General features: G+C 37.1%; 1 protein-coding gene across 2 annotated transcripts in view; it reads right to left on the reverse strand.

The window, feature by feature from the left end:
- The window catches only part of LOC149568505 (uncharacterized), a 129,517-nt gene extending 117,089 nt beyond the window's left edge, over positions 1-12,428 (reverse strand). The window contains exon 1 of one of the 2 annotated variants that reach the window (XM_089821411.1): positions 11,706-12,428. In XM_089821411.1, the coding sequence (XP_089677537.1) occupies positions 11,706-12,059 (354 nt within the window). In that variant the 5' untranslated portion in view covers positions 12,060-12,428. The remainder of the gene's footprint in view (positions 1-11,705) is intronic. The other variant, XM_089821409.1, reaches the window with a different exon arrangement.
- Between the last annotated feature and the right edge of the window lie 8,686 nt (positions 12,429-21,114).

The following is a 21,114-nucleotide window of genomic DNA, read 5'->3' on the forward strand; positions in this document are numbered from 1 at the left end:
AAACAGCAGTGTAGTGGTAGGAACAGTTGTTTTTACAACTCCAATTGGGTGATGCCATTCACAAATCACAACAAACATGATACATGAAATTTTTCCAAAAATGTACGAACTACTAACTGAATATGACTGATAACAGCAGTCCAAAATTAAAAAATATTAATAACAGCTGTATAAAAATGGTACAACAGCTATAATATCAAAAATCCTTTACCAAAAACAGCAACAAAGAAGTTGTTCACAGCCATATAATGACTGAAGACATTTCAATATCAGCAGCAAAATGAAAATCACTCAATTCTATGACTGAATAGACCTATACGGTTGTACATGGTAAGGGTACATGGCTGGAAAGATGAGGATATCATCTCTCAAGTTGGGATTTAAAATGATGATAGTGGACCTAGTCAAGTTTTCCTTGCAACTTATATTCATTGCTACACTTCTCCACTAATCCCCCTTCGTCAGTTTTTGCAAACATATTTAAGTTTGAAGTCCTTCCCCAAAATCATGAGCATCCCTTGATGGTGACAATTACTTCCTTAATGAGAAAAATGTCTCCAATGTGTCCTTTCTCTATTTCTTGATGAATTTCTCTATTTTGTGGCCCACCTGTGGATGAAGTTGTGATCTCTATCAATTGATATTTCATCTCGTAGCCATGCCAACTCTTGGAGCCCCATCCTTGATGTCGTGAAGCACCGCCGCTTCTCCTTCCAACTCAAATTTCAGCTCCAAGTTTAATAGTTTAGAGCAAAGTAACAAGAATCACCACAATTCAAGTGATTTTTCCGATTTGGCGATCCGAGGAAGGTTAGGTGATTTTTGCTGACTTGGCAAGCTGGATCGCCAATTTTTGTAGCAAAAATTGCCTGAATCACCTAAACCAACGATTCAAGCAAAAATTGCCAAAAATTGAGTCGAATAATCGGTCCCGCGACATGACTTTCAAATGACTTAAAAACATAATAAAATACATATTTTTATTAAAAAAATTACCTTTCCTCTATCTTATAACCCTAAAAGGCCTCCCTCTAGTTGTTTAGCATGAGAAGAAGAGAAGAAAAGTGAAAGAGAAGAAGAGAAAAGAGAAACCATAGGGTTGCAAACAGCAAGAAAGAAGAGCATCAAGGAGATCAAAAATCAATTTTGGGAGGCCATAAGATTGCATTGGGAGCATTAAGGAGCCAATAGAAACACTCCTCAACTCATTTGCAAGAGGTAAGTTTTGATATTTTTTTGTATGTTAGTGTATTTTTCATTTTTCTGTCAATTTTTTTTAGTTTTCATTTGTAAATCTTGAATATGTTTTAGTTTTTATATGTTTTTTGACTAAATTGCAAGGTGCAATCTTGCAAACCTTACAATGTTTTTATTAAAAAACTGCAAACATCTATTTAATTTTACATCGTACAATTCGCTCAAAAAGAATGTAGGGTTTTTTGTTTTTTTTTAGTTTAAGTTTTTAATTGAATTTTCTTATTGGAGCAGCCTTAACTTTCATTTTCCACAATGCCTAAAAAGGATAAGGCTTGGATCTATACCTAAGAATTTCTTGAAAGAGAAAAACATCAAACAAAATGTTGCTTTTGTAAAGAAATAAACTCGGGTGGCATCTATAGATTCAAATACCATATTGCAAACATATCTAGACATGATATTACTGTGTGCACTAAACAAAGTGCTGAGGCAAAACAAAAAATGTTATATGGCATTAGAGGCATTGGAACAAGATAAGTTTAATAAGAAAACACAACTTGAACAATTAAGTGCTATTGGCCCCCATGCTCTTGCATCCGCAGGTTGTGTTGAAAAGGGTTCTTCTAGGCCTCCCTTTCATCCTAGTGCTAGTGCTAGTGCTAGTGTTAGTGCTACTACTTTTCCTAATGGTAGTCATTCTTATACTGAGGCTAGGCCTATTATATTTCAGCCTAGAGTGTGGAAGTCTAGATTGGATAGTTACTTTGTGCAGCACACTACTTCTAGCTGACAACCCTCGCTTGAAAGGATGGGTACTTTGAACAAGGAGATTCATGATGCTACCAGATAAAAAAATTGCAAATTTTGCTACTTTTGCAACATTCCATTTATTGCAGCTAGGTAATTAACTATTTTTTATTTTTTTTCTTTAAGTTCAAAGTTGAATTTTAATTATTTCTACTTGTGTAAACTGTAATCATAGATTCACATTTGATATTGCATAATGATTTGTCATCTAAATTTCTAATCATAATCTATTTGTGACAAGAATCCTTATTGGCAAGGCATAATAGATGTCATAACTATTTGCGGTCTAGGCTTTAAAGCCCCTACTGAGGCTAAGTTGAGTGGCTACCTGTTAGATAAAATGGTAGAGGACATGAAGTTTGAGTTAGTGGACCACTGAAAGGAACGGCCCGTAAAGGGTTGCACCATCATGGTTGATAGTTGCAGAGATAGGAGGGGAAAAACACTCCTCAATTTTCTTGTTTCATGTGAAGGTGATTGATCATTCTACTTTCCTACATGCATTGTGAATTATGATTGAATAATTTAAATTTTGATTTGTTGATTGCTAATTTGTGAATGGTTTATGATAATTACATGTTTCGCTCTATTTGAATTTTGTAGGATCCACCATGTACATCAAATCTATTGATGCTTCCTCTCATGACAAAAATGCCACATACTTGTGTGAGGTTATTAAGGAAGTCAGAGAAGAGGTGGGGGAAGAACATGTGGTGTAGATGGTGACAGATAATGTAACAAGTTATGTTGTTGCAGGTAAACTTTTAAGTTTAACTTATCATGTTTTGATCTTTTCTATTTCTAAGTTTCTTAACTTGTGTAAAATTCTAATTTAAAATTGTTATAGGTAAACTATTGATGGAGAGGCATTCCACAATATTTTGGACTCTATGTACTGCACATTGCCGTGACCTTATGTTGGAGGACATTAGTAAGATTGAGTAGATCAAATCATGCATAAAAAGGGCCAAAAATATATACAAGTTTACAATCACGCAGTTGTCCTCACCACAATGAGGAAATACATGGGAAATAGGGAGTTAGCTCATCCAAGCATCATGAGGTTTGGCTCAAATTTCATTATTGAAGTCCTTGATAACATCAAGGGAAGAATAGAGGCGCATGGTTGTTGGGGAGCAGTGGATTTCTTCTTCCTATGCTGCGACCACCACAGGTATAGATGTGGTGAATAGCCTCTTTGATGAGTATAGTTTTTAGGCACCTTTTCAAGAAATAATCAAGGCAAATTTCTTACAAATTAACATTTAGTATTATTATTTATTATTCAATTGTTTAATGATTTAGCTTTAACTCAAATGTTTTTTTTACATTATATGTAGATCTGCAAGCCCCTTGTATCTCTCCTACAAGATGCTGATGGGGAGAAGTCCTCTATAGGCTACATATATGAGGGTATGGATAGGGCCAAGGAGGCCATTAGAGCCTAGTATGCAGGAGCGTTGGAGAAGTATGGCCCCATTTGGGACATTATTGATAGGAGACAACAAGATCAGCTCCACAGGCCCATCCATGTAGCTGCCTGTTACCTTAATCCAGCATATTGTTTCCTTCCTGACTTCAGGGTGGATGAGAAGGTTCTAACCGGCCTATATGCACTCATGCAAAGGTTGAGTAGTGACGAGAGTGCCTCAACTACAACCATTGAGCTAAACAAATTCAATTATAAGGAGGGCCCACTTTTCTCTAGCAAGATAGCCATAGAGGCTCACACATCATTATAACCAAGTAAAAATCATATATTCTTAAAGTGAATTGTTACAACTTATGCATTTTAGTTTTTTATTTTGTAATTTAGCCTTAAAGTTGTTCTTGTAAAAGAGACTAATTGTTTTTATTTTCCCTTATTTCAAATAGATGATAGTAAATGTTTGGGCAATCAACCCAAAATCTTCAGAAGATTGTCATCTATATTTTGAGTCAGCCTAGCAACACTTCTGAATGTGAGCGCAGTTGGTCCATGTTCGAGCATATCCACTCGAAGAGGTGAATTAGGTTGTCTATGCAAAAGTTGAATGATCTTGTATTTGTCCATTACAACCTCTGCATTAGGACTAGACAGATTTTGACTGCTGACTCCTCTCCAATCATTCGAGAGGAGATTGATCCAGAGTTGGAGTGGCTCACCAAGGCTACAGAGCAGTAGCCTTCATTAAGGAAGACCATGAGTGGGTTGACAAGGTAGATAGAGAGGCTGAGGCTATGGCCATGGCAAAGGAGGCTAGAGCACGTTCAGGCACTCTCAAACACGTGTGCATGCATAGAGCACGCCACACACACAGGCCTTACTAATGTTTATGCATTCACCTCACATGCGAGGGCTATGGCTCATCAATCCTCTAGGACCTACCTTAGACGACTTTGTAGAAGGGATACAAGATAGTCAGAGGCTAGGTTGAGGCTATAGCCGAGCTTGAGGATGATGATGAGGCCTGAGCTAGAGCCTTGTTTTTTCATTTTGTTTACAAATAGATATACGTTCCATGGATCTTCATCTCACATACATTTATGATTTGACAACATTTATAATTCTATATATCTATATCATCACTCGTTATGATCCTATGATTTCTATTTACTTAAGCTACAATTTACATTTTACGTATGTGATGGATTTATCGATTATGTTTCTTGTTTATGTATGTTAGCTTCTACTTGATGATGTTATAGTGTTTTTAAGTTATATTCAATAAAGGGTGCATGAAATAAGTTTTAAATCATTAAAATCTTTAAGTTTCAAGGGTTTTTTCACTTTGTCAATTCATAGGCGATTCACGATTCGAGTAGGCCTTGCTCATTCCAATCCAATTCCGATTATTGGTTGTTTGGTTTAGAGTGATTTCCCTAAGGGAATAAGGCCTCTTCACATCTAAAACTATGGTAGCCTTTCCCACTATAATAATATAGAGGTATCATGCATCTTATGTGTATTACAAGGTAATTGGTAAATACTTGCTTATTAATAACAGAGACCGAAAGGTCAATTTATACAAAAGGAAGAGACGATGTTTCCTTAGGAAACGATCGTAAAGAATAGAAACATTCTATTCCAGAGAAAGCAAAAAATGAAAGCAAACTAAAGCTAAAGATATTTACAAGATAACCATTAACTAATAATAGACGTCTTATCTATTATTGTAATACCCTCCCTTAATGGTTAATCTATCTAACACACCAAGCTGTCCTTTGAATTTGACAAACTTATCAGGACCAAGAGGCTTGGTGAGAATGTCTGCAGTCTGATCTGAGGTAGGAACATACTGCAGATCTATAGTCCCATCTTCAACCAGCTGTCGTATGAAATGACAATGAACATCCACATTCTTGGTTCGTTCATGGAAGACTGGATTCCGTGCTAACTTGATAACGCCTTCGTTATCAACAAACAGAGCAGTCGGTCCTGCTGGTGACATCTGCATATCCCCAAGCATCCGACGAAGCCAGACAACTTCACATCCTGCCTTAACAATCCCTCTATATTCAGCCTCTGTAGAAGAGAGAGAAACTGCCTGCTGCTTCTTGCTGGTCCATGTGATTGCACCGGATCCCAAACTGAACACATATCCAGATGTTGACTTTTTATCATCAATAGAGCCTGCCCAATCTGAATCTGTGAACTCACTGAGTTTAGGATTAGAACTCCGAGAATACAGAAGTCCATAATCAGAAGTGCCCTTCACATAACGAAGCACACGCTTTGCTGCCATCCAATGATCAACCTTAGGAGCTGTCATAAAGCGTGAAATATAGCTGACTGTGAAGCTGATATCAGGCCTAGTAGCAGATAGGTAGATGAGGCTGCCTACTAGTTGCCTATACGTAGTATCATCAACGGAAGGAGAATCAGACTTGGCTGATAACTTGAGACCTTTCTCCATAGGTGTAGATGCAGGTTTGCAATCCTGCATTCGGAATTTGTCTAACAAGGCTCTGGCATATTTGGACTGAGAGATGAATATACCAGAAGATTGTTGCCAAACTTCAACACCTAAGCAATAATGCATGAGCCCAAGGTCAGTCATATCAAAAGACTGGCATAAGTGTTGTTTGATTCCCTGAATCAAAGATGCCGAACTGCTAGTGATGATCAGATCATCCACATAGATAACCAGAAGGATGATGTCACTGTCAGTAGTCTTGATGTACAGATTTGAGTCTGAAGAACTCCTCTTGAAGCCTTGATCACTGAGGTACGTATCAATCTTGATGTACCATACCCGAGGGGCCTGCTTCAAACCATAGAGAGCTTTTACCAATCTAAGAACTTGATGGTCTTTACCAGAAACCTTGAAACCAGGAGGCTGCGTCATGTAGACCTCTTCATGGAGATCACCATTCAAGAAAGCACTCTTTACGTCCATCTAATGGACCTTTCAGCCAAACTATGCTGCCATGGCTAAGACTAATCTGATGGTGTTCATCTTTGCAGTAGGAGCAAAGGTCTCCTCATAATCAATGCCTTGACACTGAGAAAAGCCCTTTGCCACTAAACGAGCTTTGTACTTATCCAAAGTACCATCTGATTTATATTTGATTTTGTAGACCCATTTGCAGCTAATGGGTTTCTTCCTTGGGGGAAGATCAGAAAGGACCCAAGTGTTGTTCTTCAGCAGGCTTTGGTGTTCAGATTGCATGGCCTGTTCCCACTCTGGAATTCTTTTAGCCTCGGAATATGTTTGAGGTTCAAACACACTGTGAATGTTGGCCATAAGAGTAAAGTTAACAGAATCTATAGTTTTGCTCTTTTTTCGAGTAGTTCTCCCATCAATGAGCTCATCATCATGAAGATCAGCAAGTGTCTTAGCCCACCACTTATGCTGGAGAGGAGAATGACCAACAGTAGTACTAGGAGATGCTTGATCAGCAGGATCCTGATCAGAAGAATCTGGATCAAACTCAGGTGAAGCATCTTCAAAACGAGGTGATCCTGCAGGAGAAGTCGGAGGTGACTGTACAGGTATCACTGGTAGGACTGGAGCTGTAGGAGCTACTGGAGCCCTCCCATCAGGTGGACCTAATGGAAGCCGAACTCCCAAATCATGAACCTGCATAGGCTGGTCTGCTGGATCAGGAACAGGAGAAATAGGCATGAATGGTCCTCGCTGCTCATCAAAGACTACATCACGGTTGTATATGAGACGAGATGTCTCAACATCAATAAGGCGGTAGGCTTTGTGAAGACTGCTATATCCAGCAAGCATCAGTTTCTGACTCTTGCCATCCAACTTGGTGCGTGAAGCATCAGGGATCCAAACAAAAGCAAGAGAGCCAAAAACCTTCAGGTGACTGATTCTGGGCTTGCGACCTGACCAGGCCTCTTCCGGAGTTTTACCTTTGACCGCCACTGTGGGTGACCGGTTCAACAGATAAACTGCAGTCTTAACTGCTTCTGCCCAAAAACGCTTCGGAACATGTCTGTGTTCGAGCATGGAACGAGCCATCTCGGTGATTGTCCTGTTCCGACGTTCAACTACACTATTCTGTTGTGGCGTGTGGGGTATGGTGAACTGGCGTTGGATGCCATGTGTATCCAAGAAGCTGGAGAAAACATTAGAACAAAATTCCCCCCCATTGTCTGATCTAAGAGTAATAATAGATTTCCCAGACTCTTTTTCAACTAAGGGTTTAAACTTTTGAAATACAATAAATGCATCGGATTTGTTTTTAAGGAAATACACCCACATTTTTCTACTGAAATCATCTACAAACAACAGAAAATACCTGTACCCAAGAACAGAAGGAGTGGCCATAGGACCACAGATATCAGCATGAACAAGCTGAAGTACTTGAGAAGCTCGCCAAGAATCGCCACTGGGGAAAGGTGTGCGATGTTGCTTCCCAGCCTGACATGCGTCACAAACTCCAAGGTGTTGGGTTTGAATCTCTGGCAAACCAAGAACAAGCTCATCCCGAGCAAGTTGTGAGAGATAATGCACATTTAAGTGCCCATATCGTTGATGCCAAAGTGAGCTGATGGAAGATCGCCGAGCAGCCATAGCTAAGTCCTAAGAATCACCAGAATTAGTAAGTCTGAAAAGACCATGATCCTCAAGACCAACTGAAATAGTAGACTTAGTCGCCCAATCAATGATGGTGCACTGATGTGAACTGAAGGTGACTGCCAAGTGTGGAGAATGTCGCAGCAACTGACTGACCGAGAGTAGATTTAGTTCCATCCCTGGAACGTAGTACACATCAAGGAATATGAGCTTCCTCCCAACAGACTGAATTTGAATGTTGCCTTTACCAACAACCGTGTACTCTTCTCCACCACCAAAGATAACAGAATCTGAATAAGGCTGGTAGTCAGTAAACCAGTCTCTGCGGTGAGTGAAATGTCGAGAGGCACCTGAATCAATGTACCAGGCAGATGACTGTACATGATCTGCGGGTCTTTTAGCCATGAAGGCATAAAAGGCAGATTCCACCTGCTCAGTGTGCTCTACACTGTTCGCTTTGGGTTGCAAACCTGATTGTTTAGAATGGGCAGCTAAGCATTTCCGACATGCAACCTTCATGTGACCATACTTGTGGCAATAGTTGCATTGAATGTTCTTCTTTTTGGTACCATCGGATGCTGGAGCAGAAGCCTTCTGCTGAGATGGTTGTTGAAACTTGCCCTTATCCTTCTAAAAGGATTTCGCAGCAAAGGCTTGCTCAGTGGAGGTGGAACTGGAGCTGCTACCGAACTGTTGTTTCCACCGATCTTGCTGAAGTAGCAGGGTGCAGAGATCAGTGAACTTTAGATCAACACCAGTAGATGTGATGTTGAGAGTCTCGATAAAATGCTCATAGGAATTTGGTAAACTCCGAAGAGTGATTACCACAATATCCTCTTCCTCCATCTTGCGACCGATGGCAAGTAACTGATCACGGATTTCCTGAATCCGATTCAGGTGTGCCTGGAGCGAGGTGCGCTCATCCATGACAATAGAAAACAGAGTGTTTTTCAGAAAGAAGGCTCTGCTCTTGTCGGAAGTCTCATGAAGACCTTTTAGATGTGTCCAGATTTCGGCCGCTGTCTTGCCGGATGGAATCTGAGAAAGCTGGTCATCAGCTACGGAGAGTTTGAGAAGCATTACTGCCTCTCGATTGTTCAGATCCCATGTATCTTGATCAGGACCCGGAGAAGTCGGACGCTGCTTAACACCCAGAACAAGTTGATCGGTGTTTCGATATTCGAAGATTGCAATGATGCGCTGCTTCCAGGTTCCATAATTGCAACCATTGAATTTGGAATTATGCTCGAGCAAAATATCTGTCAGAGATGCCATGGCACGATTTTCAATGAAAAACTGTGAAAATCTGTGAAGGCACGTTCTTCGAAGCAAAAATACGGAAGACCCAAAAGAATCAGAGAATGACCCAAAAGAGAGCTCGAAAAACCCAGAAGGAATCTGCTGTCGTTTTCTGAATCCGCTGGCTCGAAAATCGAGGCACCCAAAAAAATGGACGACAACCCAGTTGAGCTCTCGAAAAACCCACCAAGAATCCCAAAAACGCGAGTCTTCAAAAAATGGCCACGATTTCCACGCGATTTGCAGACCCGTAATTCAGGAATTTCTCCAAGCAGAAAAACCCTAGATGGGTTTTGGAGAAATTAGCTGAAATAATTTTGGAAAAATATAAACAAATAATTTCAAGAAGAAATTATAAATTTTTCCGAAAAAATTTAAGTATTTAGCTCTGATACCATATTACAAGGTAATTGGTAAATACTTGCTTATTAATAATAGAGACCGAAAGGTCAATTTATACAAAAGGAAGAGACGATGTTTCCTTAGGAAATGATCGTAAAGAATAGAAACATTCTATTCCAAAGAAAGCAAAAAACGAAAGCAAACTAAAGCTAAAGATATTTACAAGATAACCATTAACTAATAATAGACGTCTTATCTATTATTGTAATAATGTGTTCTCAGGGTAATGTCAAAGAATGGAAACGAAATCGCCAAGTACAACACTGTCAATCAAGAGTCCACAAACTCAAAATAGATGATATCTGGAAGTAGCTAAAGAGAAGGAAGGGCAACCTATTGGATCTTTCCTCCTTCATTCTCTAAATCTAGCTCCTAGTTTTTTGTTTCTTAGTCTTAAAGTACCTCCATGTAATGTACTTATTCATTTCACAATAACCTATGCCCAAGCTCCCAAGCCTTTCTAAAATAAATATATACTTTCTTGATTAAAAGTTCAGTTTTTTAATCATAATGCTTGCTGAACCTTGGAGTTAACACCTTAAACTAGTAAAAGGAGAAAATTCAAACACCTACTATTTTCAAAAATTGCCATTCCACCACTCACATCATTCATGAAAAAAGTTGGTAAACAACCACTTTATTTTCAAATAGACAAAAATCACCTTTCATCATGAATTAGTTGATCCCTAAGAAAAGCCAAATAATACAGTTGTACCTTATAAATGCTTAGTTTAACTTTCTTAGCAATCAATACTTGACTTTTCAAGGAGCACTTTTAAAGTTAGTAATCCCCTGATTTTAAGCAATTCTAAATTTGACAAAAACAAAATAACTAATGCTACACAACATATCTAGGATGAATATTATAGGATGGTGAGGAATGGTAAGGAATGCATCTCAGGGATGGCAATATGCCTTTCCATGAGGGATGTCTAGTTGTCCCAAACATCATACAACTCATGTGGTGTTTTTTATTTTTGCAGCACATTTCAAATATATTTCAAAGATTTGAAGATATTTGTGGGTGGCCAGTGGGCATCTATTACATACCCCTATAGCGAAAACACTATTAGGCATGATGTCTCCCCGTGGAACACAATAAGTGATTGAAAGAAAAACATAAATGGAATAAAAAAAAGATTGCAATGGTTGTATAATTTCAGCTCTCTTGTTTATATTTTGTTGAAGTTTCAAACTCCAGATTGTAACAACTCCAATATATATAAGAGAACTATAAACTATTTTTTGTGTTAATAAAAAATCACATGTACAATTTTGTACTTATTTAAAAAATATATAAATTCAAAATCACTTGTTTTTAAAAACTAATAACAAAAATTCAAATTAAGTAGCCACATGGAATCACCCTGCAATAGATTTTCTTTCAAACTTGCTGTTTAGTATCAAGAGACCTAGCCACAGTTAGAAAAACCAACAAAAATGACATTACGTAATGAAAAATCAAATTACATGCTAATTTTTACATTCATTTCTTTCATCGAAAGCATCATAAGTAATAGGTACGTCATATTTTGCTTCTAAATTTTTTAAGGCTACATTCACTTAATATATTCATATAGAGGTTTGATGAGAATTCAAAAATAGTTTGTATTTTATTTCATATTCACGCACATGTTGTGGTATATTCGATTGGGCCAGGAAATACCCAAGCCTACTCGAACCACACCCACACCCCAAATGTAATGTGGAACCAGGTTTTACCAGCACTGCCCAGTAACAAGATGCGTATATATTATATTTTTATGAAATCGCATAGTTTTAAGAAGTAATAACAAAACTGTAACAAAGAAAAATCAGGAATCACTCTAAAATAGATTTTCCTTAAACTTAGTAATCAATATCATTAAGTGCTTGTTTTCCTCTCGTAAAACATGCAAACTTCTCCCATAACCCAATGTCGGAAATATATTCAAAAAGCTTTTCCCAAGAAATTAAAACATCAAAATAAGGAAGCCAAAGTACCATTCGAGTGAGGGACTTAATCCGGGAGGCAATGTCAACTTCTCCTGCTTTGCCTTCCACATCTTCACTGATATCAGTTCCCCAAGCCTCTTGTTCGTTTCGGAAACCAACATTTCCATCCTTGAAATCCCATTTGTCCTGGGCAAAACCAGACAAGGACCGTATGCTCTTCATCTTTTTGGTCGGCTGTTCACCATTTTTCTTTCTTTGGCAGCGCAGCTGAGTCCTTTTAAAGTGATTCTCACAGAGAGTGTAGCCACTCATGGCAGGGGCTCTGCACCTCCATCCTTTACCATCTGACCGTTTACAACGGAGCTCCTCTTTTACTACTGCTGCCTCTTCTCCAATGTGCATACTTCTACGTCTTTTACCCTCTTTACAGAATTCCGGAAAATGGTTCTCGGTACCGCCGGAAATGTGCTTTCATCCCCACCCATAATCCCATAATATATACATGAAGACAGTACGATGTTTCCCTTTTGAGGCCACCCTAGAAGGGCATGATATCGTTGAATAAGCAGGTTGGCGGCCCATTTTTAACGAAAAAGCAAGCTGATAATAACGCTTACCTCAACTTTCATGGGTTGTAGGACATGACCAAGAAATGATAGCTTGCAATTACCGAGACAGATAAAACCCTGTATGCGATCACGGGTATCTTCTGCACATTTCTCTTTGGAATTTGTGGGAGTGGATAGAAAAAGACGTTTGTAAATCGTCTTTTAAAAAAAAATTTAATTAGGCCATTGAATTTATAGGCCTCAGATCTCCTATAGTTATAATTTATAATTGGTTTGAGATTGTTTTATTTTATTTACTTAAATTTGTCAATTGGGATTTATCGTATCTCTACTCATTACATTTGTAACATTTTTTATTTTTAATTATTTTGAAATAATGATTGGTGAGAATGATTTACTTTTGTTAGAGGGTGATTCATTTTTAATGTTTACTTGAGATTTCATTTATATACATTAAAGTTTCTAACCATATTGTTTTTACTAATAAATTAGCATTTGTACTAGGAAAACAAGAAGTACAATGGTTATTCTTGATAGTATACTTCGAATAATATTATAAAATACACAAAAAACTTGAGAAATATGTTACAACTAATAAAAAAAAGAACTTTACAAATTACAAGGATAATTGTGAACTATCTCTTATGTCTTATTAACAAGTTTTTTTTTCCATTTACTTGCACATTTTTTCACAATTTGAGAAGCATCTATAATAGCATAAACAACATGTTCACAATTATGCCAACCATGTTTATAAAAAGTGATGTGTTGTATTAGATGTATCTAGTTTTATGAAGCCAAAAGTAGTAGACCTACATTGCCAAATGTTGAAAAATAAAAACAAAGAGAAACTTTCTCAGTACTAAAACTAAAACCTTATCCCTTTGCCATTTCTAAGGATGGGTGTAACATAATGTACATCAGTGTAGGCCAATTCTCAAATTGCTTGATTTAGAACAATGTCAAGTGTTCAAATAGACAACCTAGTTGGGCCCCTACAATTATATGGATAGTTGAGTAGTTTCCATTAAAATAGATATAATTGGAGGCAAGAGTGGTGAGAAATCCATTACTTGGTGATCTGATTTAGGATCTATAAGTTCTATGACTTAATCCCAACAATCAGATATACTTTCCCAATCCAAGCAGTAAATGTGTGGCTATGTATTTAAAACTGTTGAATTTACAAAGAAGAAGAATATAGGACTGATACAGAGGAATTCTAACCAATTACATAAAGTTAATATTATGTGTTTACTGAAGCAAATTAACGTAATTGAAAATGCAAAAAAGAAAAACACATAATCAACTAATAGAAAAGAAATGAGAGATAAAAGGCACAACACAATTTGATCTCGAAGTTCACCCTATCCGAACTACGTCTCCAGGTCCTACTCCAATTGGTGGACCGATCCGATTAACTCCAAAAATCAATTACAATGTGTTACAAATCAACCTCTTCAAGTACATCAACATTACACTACTCAGATGTACGGAACTAAAAAATATGTCCTCTAGAATTTTCTCTCCTCTAGGATTAATTTCCAAAAATCCTCAAGTTTCCATCAACTAGATGCTCTCATAAATTTCCCTCTCAATTTCCATCAAAGAATGCTGTGAAAATGGCCTCCTACCCCCCTTTTATACATCAAATTTGCCTTAAATATGCTAAAACAAAAAAAATTACAATAATAAGGCATTTAACTAGTTACATTTCAAAATAACCCCCTTGCCATTTTACAATTTTAGCATTTATAACAATTTAGGGGATTAAATCATAACAATATTTAACAAAAACTTATTTTAAATAGGAAGTGGCAATTTGTTTAGAGTTAAATACGTATTTTTCCCCATATCTTTTACCACATAGGCGGTGCAATGGCAATAGTCCTTTTAAAGGACTGACCGGTCTGGGGTTCAAACCCGGTCGACGACCTTTTTAACAACAATCGATAGCAATAACACTTTAAATAGTATAACGACATATAGGAGGTTAAAGTGTCTCGGTGGCCTAACAGCCACCACCTTAATTTTAGTGGCCAGTGGTCAAGGGGTCAAACCCCACTCCGACCACCTTCCAAAAAACTTTCGCGAGTTCAAACCGCCAGCTATACAACGACCCTACCACATGGACGGACAGAGCATTGCCATGTCAGCTTCCTTAAGCAGACCAAGGTGACACATGGGCTTCCTTGCCTTACACATGGTACCAAATTTGTTTTGTCACATAGTGCCACATGTCAACTTCTAATTGGTTGGCTAACATTATGTTGACATCATCGTATGAACAAGACATGTCACACCCCTTTTGGTCAACCAACTTTGACCGAGCTTATCTTTCACGTCTGGGCTTCGATTTTGACGAAACGAACATTGCCAAAAAGCTCTTGATGAGACCTTCAATTTGGTGCTGACTTTGACCATTTTTGGAGAGTTCCAAATTTTGCCTTTCTGACAGCCTTTGACCCAAGGTTTGACCAACTTTTGACTGGGCATAACTCAAGCATATACACTCCTTTTTTGCCCATTTGAGTTGCATTGGACTCAAAATTTTGAGGACTTCAACATGGTACTGATTATTGGAGTTTTGGAGATACTTCAATTTTCAGTGAAAATATCCTCCGAATGAAGCCTCCCCACTAAAAAAAGATCTTTTGGACCTCCGAAAGTTTATTTTTACATAAGATGAAAATGAGGGCATGCTTGCCTCACTTGTCCAGTATCACATGTACAAACTACTGGAATTCTGAATATCTAAACTATCAAACACATTATGAAGAATGAGATAGCACTACTAATACAACCAACCATACATCCACTAGTGTTCATTGCTATATCCATCACCCACATAGTACCAACTAGTAGAAGTAGAAGCAAGAAAATTGAAATAACTAATGAAATGGAAAAAGTATCAACACTTTGGACCTCTCATATAGAAACATTATTAGAAAATGAACCTTTCAAATCATCTTTTACCATCACTGGCTGAAGACTTGATTCTGCTTGCACCTAATCCTCACTAGCTGCTACAGACATGAGAGTCAGTTTACTGCTTACATTTATAATCATTCTCAAATGTCTCATGTTTATAATTAATCCTTCATCCTTCATGTGATGAGCTCTTATATTGTATTCAATTCCATCCTTAAACAAATGATACTTATTATGTTCCCTATAAAAGATGACATTCCTATCATATAAGTACGGGCTTCCCAACACAATCCCATAGATGTCAAGTGGAACCACATCAAATTCAACCTCATCTATGTATTTGGATGTTATTGCAAATCTTAACTTACATTTCTTAGTGACTCGCAATCTATTATCATTGCACACCCAGCTTAATGGATAAGGTCTCTTATGTGGCTTAATTTCCAATCACAACTGTTTAACAACTTCCTCTAAAATTAGATTAACTTGGGACCCACTATCTATCAATGTGTCAATTTTAGTGTTCTTTGAAATCACTCTTATATGAAAAAGTTCACACCTTTTACTATCTTCAAGAACAACATGATTTTTTGAAGCGGAAGCATATGAAACATCAGTGGTAGAATCAACAACAAAAGCTTTACTTTTCAAACCCATAGCCGATATTGTTGTCTCATCACTAGAATCTAATCCAAGATCCTAAACAATAACTATAGACTTTTTCTTTCCCTTTTGATCATTCTTAAACCAATTTGGTTTCAATTCTAGATGCAATTTCCAACACTTTTCTTTTGTATGTCCTTTATTTTGACAATGTGAACAAGTAGGCTTGTCACCTTCCTCTTTCTTCACCATGGCTACTTTCCTGCCCTTCTTGTGTCCTTTAGGAGGAACAAATTCCTTCTTTGAATTGAAACTTGTGTTTCCTCCACCTGCTTCAATAGGGGTTGCTTGAACACACACTTCATCAAAGTTAGAAGGACTAAACATCAATAGTGTATGCTTCAAATATGAATGCATTCCACCTATATACTTTAATAAAGTATCTTGCATGTAAAGAGGAATTCTAAGAGTTAAAGCCTTCTTCCTAAACACCTGTGTATACTCTTGCACAGACTGCCCTTTACCTTGCCTAAGATTTTACCAATCCATAATGGCTTGTGGCAAATAATCCAAAGGGTAAAATTGTTTCTTCAAAGTAGAATTAAATTCATACCAAGATGAAATGATTTTACCGTGTGTAGCAAGATCATCCTGGATCTTCATCTCCCACCAGACTAATGTAGTGCCTCCCATCCTCAGAGTAGATAGCTGGATTTTGGAAGAATCATCCAAAATATTTTGAACCTTGCAGTACACTTCGATCTACTTAAGCCAATTATCTAATTTTTCAGCATCCAATTCACCATTATATGCAGGCAAAGCAAACTTCACATCAAGCTTTAACAAGGGTGTCTTCGCAGAATGTTTCTTTTTAGAAGAAGTAGATAAAGAAAAAGAAGATGATGAAGAAGATGAAGAAGATGGGGATGGAGGTTTAGGAGGGCCACTACCACCTCCTACTCCTTTGCCTTTGTCATCTTTTGATGAAAATTTAGCTTCTTCTTTCTTCTTAGCCTTGTTCGCCTTTCTCAACTGTCATTCATGCCTCTCTTGAAGAAGAATGTCCACCAAAGCTTTCAACTCCACAAAATCTCTCTCGAAAGCTTTCGCATCAAACTCGAAAAGATTTTGTTCAGATGTCGTGACTTGCAAAAAAAATCTTCTTTACCCAATATCTGGATTGAACTCTACAACTTCACCTTCTCCTTGTTTCAACTTCAACCTGGTTAACATTCACCACTTGCAATTTCACTGCAAAAATAGGCTCTAATACCAAACTTGATCTGATTTAGGATCTTTAAGTTCTATGACTTAATCCCAACAATAACATATACTCTCCTGATCCAATCAATAAATGCATGGCTATGGATTTAAAACTGTTGAATTTACAAAGAAGAAGAATATAGGACTGATATAGAGGAATTCTAACCAACTACGTAAAGTTAATATTATGCTCTACTAAAGCAAATTAACATAATTGAAAATGCAAAAAAGAAACATAATCAACTGACAGAAAAGAAATGAGAGATAAGAGGCACGACACAATTTGATCTCAAAGTTTGCCCTGTCCAAACTACATCTCTGGGTCCTGCTCCAACTGGTGGACCAATCCGATTAACTCCAAAAATCAATTACAATGTGTTACAAATCAACCTCTTCAAGGAATATGTCCTCCAAAATTTTCCCTCTCCTCTAGGATTAATTTCCAAAAACCCTCAATTTTCCATCAGCTGGATGCTCTCATAAATTTCCCTCTCAATTTTCATCAATGAATGCCATGAAAATGGCCTCCTACCCCCCTTTTATACATCAAATTTGCCTAAAATAGGCTAAAACAAAAAAAAAAACAATAATAAGGCCTTTAATTAATTACATTTCGAAATAACCGCCTTGCCATTTTACAATTTTGGCATTTATAACAATTTGGGGCATTAAATCATAATAATATTTAACAAAAACTTATTTTAAATAGGAGGCAGGTAGTTTGTTTAGAGTTAAATATATATTTTTTCCCATATCTTTTAAACCACACAAGTAGTGCAATGGCAATAGTCCTTTTAAAGGATCGACTGGTCTAGGGTTCAAACCCTACCAGTGGCCTTTTTAACAACAATCAGCGACAGTAACACTTTAAATAGTATAACAACATATAGGAGGTTAGGCTACCGCCTTAATTTTAGTGGCCAGTGGTCAAGGGGTCAAACCCCACTCTGGCCACCTTCCAACAAACTTGTTACAAGTTCAAACCACTAGCTATGTAACGACCCTGCCACATGGATGGATAGAGCATTGCCATGTCAACTTCCTTAAACAGACCAAGGTGACACATGGGCTTGCCTGCCATACACGTGGCACCAAATCTTTTTGTCACATAGTGCCACATGTCAACTCCTAATTGGCTGGCTAACATTATGCTGACATCATCATACAGACAAGACATGTCAACACCCCTTTTGGTCAACCAACTTTGACCAGGCATATCTTTCACGTTTGAGCTCTATTTTGATGAAACAAACATTGCTGGAAAGCTCTCAATGAGACCTTCAATTTGGCACCAACTTCAACTAGTTTTGAAGAGTTCCAAATTATGCCTTTCTGATGGCCTTTGACCCAAGGTTTGACCAACCTTTGACTGGTCATAACTCAAGCGTACAAAATCCTTTTTCGCCCCTTCAAGTTGCATTGGACTCAAAATTTTGAGGACTTCAATATGATATTGATTATTGGAGTTTTGGAGATACTTCAATTTTCAGTGAAAATATCCTCCAGATCAGTTGGAGAATTGATTTCATGTTCATTTGGTAGAGCATTTTTAACAAACCAAATACAATTAATAGCTTTTTGTTACAAAATTAGAGAATCATAATCGATTCCTCCTCTTCTACATCATTAAGTTAATGTCTTGAATCTATATTATACCCAATTCTCTTCATCTCTTAAGCCACTCTTTGCATAAATGTTTGAGAGTAGAACATGAGTGGTGGGACTTTTAGGATCCAAATAAAAGTTGTAAGTACTACTAAGTTCATGTTCACATGTGATCTACAAAACCAAAAAAATACATTTGCATGCCTTGTCTTGTTTCCACTTTTTACATACATATTTACCGAAGCATTCCCAACTAAAATATTTGATGAGATAAGATGATGGAAAGGAAATCAACAACCAAGAAATGAGTTTGTATTACAATAGTAAAAACTAATATTTCATTGAGTGCCCCTTCTAGGTTCTCAATCTTTTTTCTTATTTTCCTCTCTATCCTGGGAGCCAATATATCAATCTTTATTCTTTGTTTTTGCTTTCTCCTAAATCCCAAAATACTTTGTCTTCATATTTATAAGCTCACTTGATATGGTTTCAATTGCTTGATTTTCTCAGTCAATAGCAATTTCATACTACATGGGTTCTAACCAGGCTACCCTTGGTTCAATAACCTGGATCAAAGTAGCATCCATGTCCACTAGAAAAAAAAAAATCATCTCTATACTTTGCAACTAGTTGGGGAGGTATTTTGAACCTCTAGTGCATTCTCTCCTTAAACTCTTTGAAATAACTACTCATAACACTTCCAAATTTATCACCTAAACTTTCAATATATTATTTATCTGATAAATTAATGGTTGTTTCACATCTCATTTCACATTACCAATAGTAGGGAAGTAGTTATGTAAGTAAAAGAACACACATACCAATAAAGAGCCATATTTGTAGGTGTTGGTCTTAGTGACCGAAATAGTCATCATATTTACCTAAAAAAAAATTAACAGTGGCTTGGCTAGGTCTAGCTTGAGACATGTCTTTACAATCTTGTATGCAAGATCCACTTCTCCACACAAAACACTATTGGGTGATAGGATTGATATATCTTGTAGGCCACAACATGGGTTCCAAACCTTGTCTTAAGGTCGATGATAGAAGCAACCTTTAGACCTCTTCCATCCCATACAATACAAGTGTGATCTTCAATCTCCTTCCTTATCCTAGTCCTAATGGCTTTGGCCTTCTCAATAACTAGATAACTAGTAACAATATGAATAATGTCATTGGTAATTTGTATAGGCTCATCTAGCCACATTATCATGTTATAAACTCGACTCAACACAATCCTTATCCATTTTGTCTTGAAAACCTTTGAGAAATTAAGCACATGGGTCAAACCCTTCATCTCCAAATGCTTATGTTCATCCTTGAGCTAACCATCTACACATAACTCATTATAAGTATGTTGCAACTCATAATATCCTACTTTGCCAACTTTACAATGCATAAACACATGAATATCTTGAACCAATAAAACCCTCGGGGGTATCGATGACAACACTCAATTCTCATCAATTTGTGTAGAAACTTCAAGATGCATATTGTACTTTGGTTCCTTGTGATCCTCATTTTTAATCAAATAATCCATTCCAACCTTAGAACTCTTACTAGGTGCAAAGTTGGACGCCATTATTGAATTTTGTGAAACTAGGGTTTTAGTGTATGTAAATAAAACTAGCTTGGTTAGCTCATGAATTTGCCAAATCCACTGGCACAACAAGAATTACTGACGAATTCAGTCTCTTTAGCTCTAAATTCAATGGTGCTCAGCAATAGCACAAGTTTGCACAAATTTGCTCTACAAACTCATAAACACAAGGTGTGAAATGAAGTGTTCAAGCCCATATTTATAGGTAAATTTTCTTTATGTGTTAGGTAGGGAATGATAAATACTTTGTAGTATGAACTCGATCTACACACCGACTGACCATTTTTACTTGATCTCCATGAAATAGTCGATCAAATAGTACTTCACTAACCAACTCAGTTTACTATCAATTAATGTTAACTACATCACTTGCTCAATCATCTCTTAGCTTTCACAAAGTGTCATACTCAGTAGAACTCACCAAATTCATCATTTCCAACTTTTGCATGAGTTATCCTAATGCATCTTGGAATATGTTGATATGGACTTCATTTCAAGATTACAAGGAACTGATGTAAAAAATAACAATTCTAACGCAATTCCCATACTTTCTTGTATGATATAGTTAGAGGTAGTAGATTCACCTAATACATTGGATGAGGTGTCACCAACTAGTACATTTGATGTTCCACTTTATTTTTATATATTTCTCCATGTCTTACCCATTTGATATTGAATCTCATCAACATCAACCTTACCCTTTCATTTGGTTTCTTCTTCATTTAGTGTTGATGCTCAATATCTATAGTCTATTCTTAAGTGATCGACCTTATGACAATGAAAACATGTCGTTATAGTATTCCTCTAATTGCCATGTCTTCCTCCAAAGTGTCACCTTGTGCAATTGGTTGCAATGTGACCATATCTTCCATGTGTTGCATAGGTA

This window comes from Cupressus sempervirens, chromosome 3 (assembly GCF_028749045.1).
Source record: "Cupressus sempervirens isolate cs-2001-9-10 chromosome 3, ASM2874904v1, whole genome shotgun sequence".
Taxonomy (NCBI): domain Eukaryota; kingdom Viridiplantae; phylum Streptophyta; class Pinopsida; order Cupressales; family Cupressaceae; genus Cupressus; species Cupressus sempervirens.